Source organism: Ptychodera flava, chromosome 16 (assembly GCF_041260155.1).
Source record: "Ptychodera flava strain L36383 chromosome 16, AS_Pfla_20210202, whole genome shotgun sequence".
NCBI classification, from domain to species: Eukaryota; Metazoa; Hemichordata; class Enteropneusta; family Ptychoderidae; genus Ptychodera; species Ptychodera flava.
In genome coordinates this window covers 31,305,571-31,318,547 of record NC_091943.1, presented here as the reverse complement: position 1 = coordinate 31,318,547, position 12,977 = coordinate 31,305,571, and the positions used below count along the sequence as shown (strand labels likewise).

The 12,977-nt window shown below is 35.7% G+C and overlaps 1 protein-coding gene across 2 annotated transcripts in view; it reads left to right on the top strand.

Moving 5' to 3' along the window:
* LOC139114559 (band 7 protein AGAP004871-like) overlaps positions 1-12,977 on the top strand; it is a 110,302-nt gene that overhangs the window by 61,322 nt on the left and 36,003 nt on the right. Inside the window, exons 1-2 of one of the 2 annotated variants that reach the window (XM_070676356.1) lie at positions 266-460; positions 4,789-4,895. In XM_070676356.1, coding sequence (XP_070532457.1) covers positions 358-460; positions 4,789-4,895 — 210 coding nt within the window. In that variant the 5' untranslated portion in view covers positions 266-357. Of the gene's footprint in view, positions 1-265; positions 461-4,788; positions 4,896-12,977 lie in introns of those variants that run through there. The other variant, XM_070676357.1, reaches the window with a different exon arrangement.

The following is a 12,977-nucleotide window of genomic DNA, read 5'->3' as shown; positions in this document are numbered from 1 at the left end:
GAATGAATGAATAGAGTGATTTTGAGAATGCTTTGCCAGTGACAGTGTAGAATATGTTGTCAGAGGATCGATTAGAAATTGTGATTGTTTGCACATAACTCTTGTTTCCTTTCTAAAAGTAAATGACACCAGTGAATTGTACATCTAGCGATTAATTGTGTGTGATTATATCTAGGCTCTGAGGTAACAGTCTCATGGAAATGCTGCCCTCTAGAGTTAGACAATGCCGTCAAAAGAGAGTATACATTAAATGGTAGGCTAGTAGGAGGCTCCATAACTCAGGCGCTCAGAGGTTTGGTAATTCATATAAGTACAGAGACGGAGTACAAGCAAACTCTGATCGGTTACCATGGAATAATGTACATGCACTTTGGATCATTGGGCCAGTTTTTTGCCTATGGAATCTTTGTGGTAGCGTTACTTATCGGATTCTGCTGGTGTTTCAAGCTGTCTGTCGCAGGTATTGTTTCAGTGGACTTTTTTCAATGTAGAATTTCTCAACTCATCCAATCCATCAAACAGGAAAACGGTTCTCCATGCACTGAACAGCATCGGTGTATATCAATTCCATTTCACTAATTACGCCATGTTCTACGAGACAACTTTACCTTCTGGAACAGAATTTACATCAACCATACTAGTTTTGACTTTTCATCCCTTCATAATGATATATTTTCCTCCCACCAATAAGAGTTTTTTTGTGATATCCTGGCTAGTGTCAATGCTTCATGTTTTACAAGTGCAACTGTAGGTTTGTTGTGATAGCGCAGTAGACTTTTCGGTTTTGACAGTTTTGTGACTTAAAGCAAACACAACTCTCATAAAATTACCAATGCTTTTAATCAGCTAATGAGCTGTGGTAAAATTTATTGTCAGTGTTTCATAATAATGTATAGTTTTTCTCTCTCATGGAAGTTGTTTGTATAGCATCATTCACTTAAATTGGAAGTCTCTTAATATTTCTCTTGTGAATTTTTCTATTTTGTCGAATCCTGTTTGGGTTGTCTGTCAATTAGCAATTAAGGTATGAATTTTTGAAAATGATAAGGCATGGCCGTGACTCTGATCATCAGATTTTCGATTGGTGATTGAAGTTCCATTTACTTTTCTTCCAAAGTCTTAGCAGTGGAGTCTCAGTACAATTCAGATCTAAATGTCAAATTCGTATCGTTACTGCTAAAAAAAATTAATTCTCAAATCATAGCTGCATTTTTATTTTCAATTGGCATGCCATATAAATCATCTTTCTAAGATTCCATTGACTAAAAAGTCTCAACCTCTGGACAAGGTGTCAAGGATATGTAAAGTAGTTTATAGCTGTGCTTATTACATTTGGATCACACGGACTCAGCATTCCAAGATTCTGTTTTATGAATGGCTAATTTGAGTGAAGCTGTCAAAGTCATACAAAAGACGCTTGCCAAGAAACTCTGATCAAATCTGTTCCAATTTCAGTCCGTGTGATTAATGATTTCAAAAACGCAGATGAAATCAGCGTGGTTTGTACACCACTTGCAGAGGCCTTCCTGTTATATGACATTTACAATTCACTCTGAGTCTAGAAACGAGCCCTGTATCTCAATTGATTCTTTCATGAAAATGTGGGAGAGCTGCCAAAAAAGTGAATCATTTTGATTGGCAAATTTTCAACATTCATAATATGAAATGCCAAAACAGGCTCTTTTCTGCGCAATTGCACAGTATCATTTATAAATGATTTCTGCATGGACGTCTATACTGTAATGATTTGTTCCATGGAAATGCTCATGCTTAAAGTGTGGTGCATGCGATGGGAGAATTTAGAGTTCATTGCCAAATGCAAAGTTCATGAATTTGAAGTATGGGCACATGGTAATGTCATTCATTACCACGGTAGGAGACATTGTAACAGTTATCAGTAATAGCAGTTACCGTGGGGATGATCACCAAAGTAACACTGTGGTATCAGTCTATGCACTGAAATGTTCCTGATACAATTGTGAACGGTCAATCATGAAGGGAAGGGGTTGGGATGATGGTCAAGTGTACACATTCTGCTCATGGTTCAAAAGTTGACATTGAGTCTATATATCGTGGAGTACGTATTCTAGAACTTGATCAAAACTGACAAATCGAAGAAACTGCAATTATACCATTTCAGTTCATGTCACGTATGGCACAACCTATTAAACAGGTGTATCATTTATCAAATTTCCATGACAACCGGGCACATTAATAGTAATTTCACATTTGTAGATGATATAGTGAACTCATTTTGTACATATTTCAAAAAAGTTCATGTAGGTGTGCATGTGTGTGAACCTTTGGTTTAGCTTGCATACCAATATTTGACCCCATATTTACTTTTAAACATGATTAATTATTTACTTATATGCATAATTTACAAATTGCCCACTCTATGAGATTAGTCTTGAAACGACTTTTCTCACTGCTAAAACGAAAAAAAAGTACAGTCCGTTATTACAAGACAGGCATATACTTATTATGAGTCCAAAAACACATGATTTGATATATCTCAGCATTGCCTTTCAGCTAATTCATTTTCATTCCCAAGAGCATTATTCCCTTATCTCTTCAATTCATCACATTTCTGAGATTAGTATGTATCCCTGCAAAATTCCATGGCCATGGAAATCAAGCAATCTCTTGGTGGTATTTGGAGACTTTTTAGAGATAATTTCACTATCAAATAGCCTCCAGAGGAGAAACTTTTCTTTTGCTTAAAGCCTCATCCAATTCAAATATTTTCAGTGCAAATACAGTTCAAGATAGTACACCAGCAATTTTTTTTGAGTATTTCTATAATTGCTGTGAGGGCTGGGCAGTGTTTAAACCATATACTAATGCATGCTCAACCAAAGGTCAACGATTTCAAAGTAGCTTTCTTTCCTGAAAATTTTCTTGCTATAAAAAAAACGAAACAAAAAATGATTAGGAAATCTTTGGAGATGATGAAAGAAAGTTTGCTTGGAAATGTCTACATGTGATATTGTCTGACTTCACAGAAAGGAAAGCTTTCAAGTGTGTTTGGGCAGCAGAGCAAATAATCAAGTGTTAGACAAACAAGCTAATCTATTATAAAAAATATGCCTCAGGAGTTTAGAGAGAGCTTGTTTTGAAAGTTCAAACACTCCTTGAATCACAGTTTGTGTGCGTTAATCAATGCCCCTTTTTAGTGTAAATGAACTGATCTATTCAAGTGTTCTGATAGCATTTCAATCTTTGAATAGATGGCTTGGATGAATACAGATTGTAAGAGCGCTTAAAGCAACAATGGTTTAATGTCAAGCTGGGACAATCTATGTGTGAGATTTAGTCCATCATTATTTCATGCAGTGAATTACTTTGTATATCATTGGCGTGTACATTCAGTTTATTTTACACGGAATTATACTTTTTCTACTGATGTATGTCTTGATAAAAGGAGCTTTAGCTTTTGATGTATACAATCTTTCTCGTACACTTTTATGACCACAGGGTGTCTGAATAATTTCTATGGTACCTGCATGATGTGACTTACCTAATTTTTTTGAACATTGGACATGGTTAATATGACATCAAATCGAGTCCAATAATTATTATCATTCAAGGTAAATGAGTAATTTACCAGGCCCAAGAAACAATTAGAAAATGACAGTTACAATTTGGTCATCTTGAACCACTCTTCAGTGGTGGTGCCAGGTTTGAGGAGTGGGTAAGCATACCCTGCTAGCATGCTACACCGGTCAAGACTGATCCACAGTAACAGATTAAGTGTAATTGGCAAAAACACGGAATGAAGTTAAAACCAGGAGTGCTGTCATTCATCATTTAATTGAGAAACAGATGCGTAATATATAAATTGAAAACATACAACAGTGTACCAACTGTGGTGTATTTATCTGTCAAAGATTCGTGCGTCACATTTAAACCATATCAGTTCACATTGTAAAAAAAAAGAGCTATGCTTTAAATACAAACTAGTAAATGTTCATGTTCACCAGTATACTATAATATAAGGTTATTCCCAAAATACCAGGATTTATGTCTGTGTACATTGTGCAGCGCATCTATTGTCCGGGACGCGTAGTGTCGAGGACAATACTGAAGCGTACAAACAGGACAAATCCCGGTATTTTGGGAATAACCTTATTATTATACACCTTTTAGTCCAACTTTACAAGGAAAAAGTCAAAATTGACTTGTCTTTTGGATGCCCGTCGCGCACTATACTGAGCAATTGCGAGCAGCCTGGGAATGCGTTGAGCGCACAGAACGAAATTTCAACCCACGCTGCACAGTGCACATGGTGGAAATTGTACGTCAGCAGCATAATTTCACTCGAATTCACAGGTTTGGACTGACCATGATTGAATTTGTGAAGTACTGAATGCTAAGAAGTATATATTCTTGTAAAAAATGTAAAATATTATCTTCTTTTTTCCCATGTTGATGTAAAGGTGTGTTGAGGTCAAAGGTCAAATAGCGTCCAATAACACCTAAAGTTATTGTACTCCGCGTCAAAGTTATTGGACTCTGCGTCTTCTTACTGTACGGCAAAACTCCGTAGGTTACAGATGCAGGTGTATAATAATATAATATCAGATGATAAAGCAGCTAACAGTTTGCGAATTGAAAGAATTATCATCCATTTATTGGTTTCTGTATGCTACTTAATACTCTTGACTTTGGTTTGCAATAGTGGATGGTAAATCTAATAGATAAACTTTTTCAAGAGCCAACTGATAAAGAAAATCCTATCAATGATAGTCATAGTGATGTTTTGTTTTTGTTTTGTTTTTTTTTCAGCGGGTGATCCTGACTATTCCATTGGTTGTTTTGGTTGGGTACTTGTCATTTTATCATGGTTGATATTTCTCGTCACCATACCGTTTTCTCTCTGTATCTGCATAAAGGTAAGTGGCTAATTATGCAAACATATTCCCTGCCATCCTCAGATTACAGCTATACCGATATTTTCCAATATGGTGACATGACTCATGGGTAGCTATATATCTTGAGGTATGGTTTGACCTATAGATACCATACAAATAATTTCCTCAAACAGTAGTACATGCTTTAATTTTTTTGCACAATCTGTTCAGGGAACACAACATTGCAACATAATTTGCATGCAACTGAACCAACCGAATCTGACCTGAACTTTGTTGTGAGATGCAACTTGCAAAAATATATATCTAGGTGCATGTGAATTCAATTTTTTCAAACATTCTTGCAAAAATTTGTTGATGTCTTTTGACTTTAACCAGCGTGGGCTTTAACTGCTCAAAAGGTTATTTAGGTACGAAGCAAGAACTCAGGAATGAAAAGATTAACAAATATCTTTTTATTTTGATTTGGTGTTGTTGACAGCAACAAATGAAAAAAACATCCGTAGATCAGCAAAATTTTGCTGCCATCTGTAAATATTATAGTTTAATTAACTACAACAAGAGAAATTGGTACAGGACCACTATTGAGACAGCCTTGAGAATCAGGTACTCTATTTGAAAGTTTCATTACTATCAGATATTTCCAAATGGGCAAGACTAGCAGGAGCAACAAGAAAAGCCACTCCCAATTCACTGTTGACATCACTCTCAAGAATCAGATCAGTGCAAACATTCAAGGGTACTACAATTACATATTTGTGTCTACCTGTTTCCACTTTGCAGTGAAAGTTAATTTGGTTTGTTGTAACTCAAAATATGTTTCCCCAATGACCAAAACAATAATCAGTGACAGCAAAATGAAAGCAACATCACTATAGCTGTATTTGGATAAAATCCTCTGAAGTTGTGAAGGAGTGCTTTATATGGCAGCTGTTAGTCTCACTAAAGTTAGAATAAAGTCACTGACAAGTAATATCAAGTAGACGGCATCATTTTACAAGTGGTATAGCCACAAACTGATGACGTCAAATTACCGTACACAATACACAGTGCTATACTTGCAAGGTGTCTGTGTTTTGTGTATTGCGATTTGATGTCATCAATTTGTGGCTATACCACTTATAAAATGGTGGCAAGCAGACTTTAAAATGTCCAGGCCATATAAGTGGCAAGCTGCGGTAATTGTGTTATAATTATAAGATATATGGTATGGTTTCCAAGATCTGTTGTACACACATTAAAATATCAGCTTATAACAGATTGAACAACAAAATGTATGGTGTTTAGGTCACTGTTATATTGGCACATGTGCAGTAGTGTGAAAGTTTCATACCCCAAGGGGATCACGTAGTATAAGCAGATGTGAGCATGACAACACATTGGTGTCATAATTAATGGTGAGCATTTTATGTAAAATCCCTATTCAGAAGATTTACAAGCAATGCTGGTTGCCGTGGTTTTTGAAGTGTTGACGTGGATGTGATTTGGTGAGTTAGAGTGTGCATGAATGATTGATTACCCAGAGTTCCAAGTGCTAATAACCTATCTTGTAGTGGATGTATTGTAAGTGAGATGAATGTATCTAAATTCTGCCATAGACTATGCCTTCTATTTGTGTGTATACTGACTCTTGTGCAGTATCCTTCTAGGAATTGAAAGAGTCTTTGAATTCTTCAAAATGACCTCGGAAGATTTGAAGGGTGATTGTATTTTGGGTTCAATGTTTCTCTGTTTTCTTACTTTGAATATTTTCTTCAAATGTACAAAGAAAAATCATCTGGTTAATGTTTCTGTAATGCAATTTGAAGTTTTGTGTTTCATTCATTGATTTTGTTTTTGTTGTGAATACATTTGTTGGAAACAGTAGAGTTTTTCTCTCCTTTTTACTCTTGTAATGACTGTTGATTCAATTTGACATTATCAGGGCACTCCACTCATTCACAAACAAAAAAATTAAAAATTTCACATGCAGCCTTGCAGATGTCTTTTCAACAAACTCTGAGGAAAAATATCTTTTTCCTGGCCATAAAAACTGTGAATTTACCACCTCTCGGATGACGCGTGTTATGTCAGAATAATTTTTCAGATGACCTGAGTTTTTTCAATCCTGTCTCAATATCAAAATTGATCCGTCTCATCTACCCTGAACACTTTTCGTTCATTCGATGCAACACTGTAAAGTACTTGACTAATACCGGTATTCTAGAAGGCACTGACTTAAAGCTACCCACTCAGTATTAAAGTTTGTGTGAAGCACGTTTTGCAATCTGCATTCCTTTATTGCCACTGAGATACAACTTTACGGTCAGCAGTAACAACAAAGTTTGAAGGATATGTTGCAGTGAAGATGACATCTTTATGCTGATTTCCTAATCTTACGAGTAGAACTGTGATTGCATTAAACGTCTGAATTATTTGTAACCATCTTAAAATGTCAGAAATGAACCCTTTAGCTGTTAACTATCGTCTTTGACTATTTTTTATTTCTTTTTTTGTCTGGAAGAAGAAATCAAGCGGAAAACTAAATTATTACTATAACAGTACTCTATGGATATGTTGGACAGCATGAGTTGAATGTTAAAAAAGAATGTGTGTCCACCAAGAATGCAAAGTCCGATGTCTATCTGACATAACAAATAAGTCCTCGGTACATACAAGGTTTTGCGGCTTGCTCCGATACCTGTACTGCAGAAACAACTCATGCTTTAACCAAGAATTTCAAAGCCTTGTGTCATTATTAATTTACCTGAACGACATATTGGAGTCTTTGTGGATGAGACCATCTCATCAAGGTCTAATATCCATGCGTGATTGCACACAGTTGAGAAAAAATGAAATGACAGCAATTTGAAGTCCCAATTTGAAGGTGGAAATAGGAACAGCCCTCGGTGTCCTAGAAAACCCGGCGATGACCCTGTAATAACTGCACGCTGTGTGAGGTGTCAGATAGAGTGTTTAATAATCTGATGAAGCTGGGCAAATCATTCTCATCCGATTATGTTTTTATTTGGGAAATTCATCGTGAAATTCATCAGATTTTCACAGCCAATGGTTATTGTGAATATGTGCATCACATAAAATAAGTTGCAGTAATTTTTACCATACAGTAACTATGTAGTCTCAATTAATGTGATCCTCAGGGACAGTTTATGTTTTGACTCAGACATTTCTACAATACTTTTCTGACCAGCTGCTTCTGTGGACGTATTTTCAAGCCTGTAGAGGAACTGAAGTTTTTACTTTCTTGTTTTTGTAAAAATAATAAAAATTATTTTTCCCCCTTGGAGTTACTTTTTGGCAATTTTTATCGCTACTACTATGTTTTGCTCAGTGATTTTTAATCTTGATTATGAAAGAGAATAGTTTAAGGTTTCCATGAGGAAAGTTTGAATCAAAGAATAAACTTTCTGCTGCAAGGCATGACATATTACCTTAAATACCAAGGGCATCCTACATCTAATGCAACATTAATGTAACATCATACATATTAATATTTTCAAGGCAGAATGCGCCTCACAGACCGGTATTTGGTCTGTCGAACTTTCACATTATTTAATTTTTCAGTCTACCACTTGAGGGGGCTCAATTTGAAGCTGATGCAGTAAATAAAGTTTTCACTGGCTTAGTTTTGTGAAAATTGAAAATTGAATGTTTCCCCATAGAGTAACACAGGAATGGCGGCCATTTTGAATTTAATGTGTCAGTAAATATTGGGTAATTTGTTTCTTTAGTATCAAAGTTTGCAAGAAGACCCCTGATTGTAATTCTCTATTTTGAAAGGGAACAGTTTAAAAAGTTTATGATTAGTGCTTTTAGTGTAACATAGATTTCCATTACAAGAAGGCACATGTTTTCCTTTGCAAATAGTTGTCTTGATAAAATTCTGACTTTTGCTTTTACGTGGTGCCAATAGATCAAGGAGAGAGCAAATTGATGTATCTTTCTGTGTTTGTACTTCATTGTTTAATGTTACCAGGACATTAATGGACATGTATTTGTACAGGGAGTAAGATGTAAAGGAAGCAGATGCAAAGGTATGGGTGAGTGAATTTCAGTGATGTGAAGACACTTAGCCATCTCTGTGAATCCAACATTTTATGTTGAACTATCTCAGTCTGGCGCTGATTTGTGTAAATAAACCTGACAGTGGTGGATGTCATCAGTCATGGAATTGCAAACAAGAATGCACATGCTGGATAAACGGTGACTCTTAAGTTACTGAAACTGTCTGTTCTCCAGGCAGACAGGATGGCTTGTCCCCAGAAGGTGATGCAAATAGCATTGCATAAAGTGAAATAGATTAAATTTTCCTCCGGTTTGTATTGTTATTTGTGTCACCGTAAGTGCGAATGTAGACAAAAATGTTTTCATGGCTAAGGTACAATGTTTGATTTTCAGCATGAAATTTTTATCTTTTTCTAGAAATAATGGCAAAGTACAAGAACTGAATACAGATTGTTGAAAACTCTTAACATTCACAGCTAGTTACTAAGTACCACCTTGTACAGCAAGAATTCCTAAGTATCAAACTGATGAAAAGTTTGAAAGCCAAAGTCTTGCCCTAGGAGAGCTGCAGCAGCCGTGGGCAGTTCATTATTAAAGCACTTGAGCTCAATTTGTGGTGTGAGGTATGTCAACGTTGTTTGATATCACTGGTTAGGAATCCGCCAAGGAGTCTTTTATTGCTCTACAGAATGTGGTGTGCCATTCACTAGGGATCAATCTTGCCGCACAAAATGGAATACAAAACACTTCCGGATGCAAATCCATCAGATATTTGATATTTAGTAACACACAGTCACATCAAAAAAACTGAACTCATTCTGTCCTTGAAATTTGAAAGGGCTTAGTGAGTATTGAATCTTTTTCTGCTGTTGAACAGAGAAAGGCATGATGTACTGAAAGATAATTTAAAGTGAAGCGAAAAACAGAGAGTCGTTCCCTAACTTTGTTAACATCTTTGTGGCTGGATAATTAAGCAACTGCTGTCGCTTGGCAACTATTCATGTAGTATGTTCCCTTTGATTTTCATCATGAAGATGCCGTTAACATCAAAGTGCTTCAACAGCAGACTTGAATTTACTGCAAAAAGTCAACTCACTGAAAAAGAGTCTAAAAATGGGGAAAAAAGCCAGTCTGGAAGAGTGTTTATATGGACATGATGGTAGAAGTCCAAATATTTAATTGTTTTCTGTATTAACTTGTAATCCCATGTAAACTTGAAGTAATGTTTGACAAACATTGAGCTGTGTATCTGCCGAGAGGATTTTCAGTAATTGCAACATTTTCCTGTCTGTTCAGAGATAAAATTGTTGTATGCTTTAAATGTGTCTCGCCGGTGATGTCATAGTGACCATTTATAGATTGCCATGGAGATTCATGATTTGATAATGTACGACATCGTCATTTGGGGTTTTTTTGTAGACTGTCTGGTGCATGATTCATGAGTAACTGAAATATGTTTTACTGTGCAAATGTATACCGTGATGAAGACATGTTAAAGATTGCCTTGTATTGTGTAGTTATATAGTCTGTAGGAAGTGTAACAAGTATGTCTGATAGCCTGTTGGTTAAAGTTTGATTCACAAGAATATCTGTTTTTTTCCAAATGGTGCTCTGGCATAGCATACGTGAGGTTCTATTTCCCTATAAAACCATTTGTAGAATTATTGGTGTATGAGTGTACACGTGTACACATACCAAGTTGACATATATGCCCTCTTTTTTATTTCATTCCCTTTTAACCAACTTGAAATACTGCACTGTCAGTTAACAAAGCTTTGTATGTTTCCACATTATGGCTCAGCTATGGGATCATTTGAATGTAATTCAAGATCATGAATTATAAAAAAGAGGTCTTCAGGCCAGACTTTGGTTTACTTGTCAGAAGTTGGGTGCAGTGAAACTGATAGTCTTCCATAAATACTAACTATATATTACAGCGTGTATTCAATTGCAACATGAAACAATGATCCAATCTGTGTTACTCATGTTTGAAGAAAAGAAACTTTTACAAGATCGATAAGAATTTTGTAAAGAAATAAAATGACCTGTTTGAAACATGAGTATAAAATTAATGTTCTTTGTATCCAATCCCTGGTTTCATATCAAATACTGATATATGAGCTCAATATTAATGAGAGAAAAAAAACAGACTGGAGGGAGATAACATTCTCTAAGAGCTCTTTTTGATAATACAGGTAATTCCATGCACTTTATCAGGCGGCAGACTGGAACCAGCTCTGATTATATTCATAAAATGAACAAAGCCCTGCGGTTTATCGGTTTCCATTTGATTAAAACACCATCTGTGTATGGTAATTGACAGTACTACACCATTGCAAGAAAATTGAAGATTTTTTGCAGACTCTGAAAACCTAACAGAATGTTTAGAAAGTGATCTCATGTAGACTCTCAGTGAATTAGAAGCAATATTAATGTCACTGCTGACTGGTTTAAAGTCTAGCTTATTTAAAAGCCCTTTGCGATAAAATCAAGTGGCTGTGAAAATCTTACTTCCCTGATAGCCTGTTTAAGTTGGTTTGTTTCATTGATTAGTATGAGACACTTCTTGCCAATTGCCACAATTTAATCCATTAGGAATTAACATATGGATGAGTGTGGTGTGTCGTTGTAAAATTCAAACTCTCTCCAGTTGTTTTGAAACTTGGAGCCATGATGTACTTTCATCACTAGAAAGCTGTCTTTTTGATTTATATGTTAAAGGTGTAAACCCCTGGATGATACTGAGGAAATAGAGTTTTTGCCTGTGGCTGTATTTGAACAGTGCACAGACAACGGTACTTTCCATAAAATACAGCCCTGTTAGGCCATTGAAATTCTGCATGGCCCCGGATTACTATTTGATGGGTTGGATGACTTACCATGTCTACTCTAAATGTATCAGTTTGTAATCCATATGAGGGCTGCAGAGTCACATTCACATAGTGTATCATTGGAAAGCTCCCTGCACTCTTGAGATACCATTATCAGGATCATACTCTCAACCATTCAGTGGAAGATATTTTTTGTAATATATAAAAATCTGTAAATTAAAACTAATAAGTTCAAAATCAGCAAAATTCAGTTTTTGTGAAGAAAAGAGCAATATGTTATGTTCCCATGTTCTAGTATGAAAGTTGAAAAAGCTGATGTTTTATGCCTTTTGTATAATTTATTTTCCAGTCATGGTTTTTATATACTTGTAGTTGAAACACAACAGGCAAGGCTATAATTACCACAGGTGATTTTCTGTCAAAGTGGAATGTGAGCAAGAGAAAACGTGATTAGCTAATGTGTAAAATTCACGACCACTCATGAAAATGGTTCTTGGATTTAAGTGTTAGAATGCTAGTAACTGTACGGACTCATTAGGTTGCCTAGTACAGTTTGTTTTTTGACTCTCAAAGGCAGGATTTCAACATGACCAAACAGCATGAGGTACCTGAATTTAATGATTATTCACCATAACACACAAGACATTAAACTTTAACAAAGCTGGCAAATTAACTAAATTTCATAAATTGGTTTGATTGCGGCAAGAATTGAAAAAAATATAATGAAATGTGAAATGGCTCTTAAATCCCAGCTTCTCATCTGAGGTTACTTGAAAGCCATGCGAGAGATGCCCGTCAGTGCCCACAAAGCCTGGGGGCACGGCATCATTTACATTTACACGGTGTAGTCTGATTTTATTAACTGAAGTATATTGTAGTGTAATTTGCATCAGACTTCTGATGGCTTCTCATGCAAGACTTTATTTTGAAGGAGTGACCTGTATTCGTGGGGAATTGCCCATTTTTTTAAACGAAAATTAGATGAAAAATTGCAAGTAGTCATGTAAGCATGTTTGTTTCATGAAGTGCAGTCAGTACGTATCCATCAAATCAGCAAAACAATCAGAAAATTCATTGGAAAAACTAAACGGGGTTAATAAATATTTCATCAAGCGGATGTATGCATTGAATTTTACTTCTCGTAAAACTGAGAGCGTCAACTGAAGCGTTTTGTGTTTACACTGTAAAGGAAACTTGATTTTCCTCTAAATTGCAACATTAAATGGAAACAATGTAGGATTTCATTTGTGTAAAGGATGCAAATTTTGTA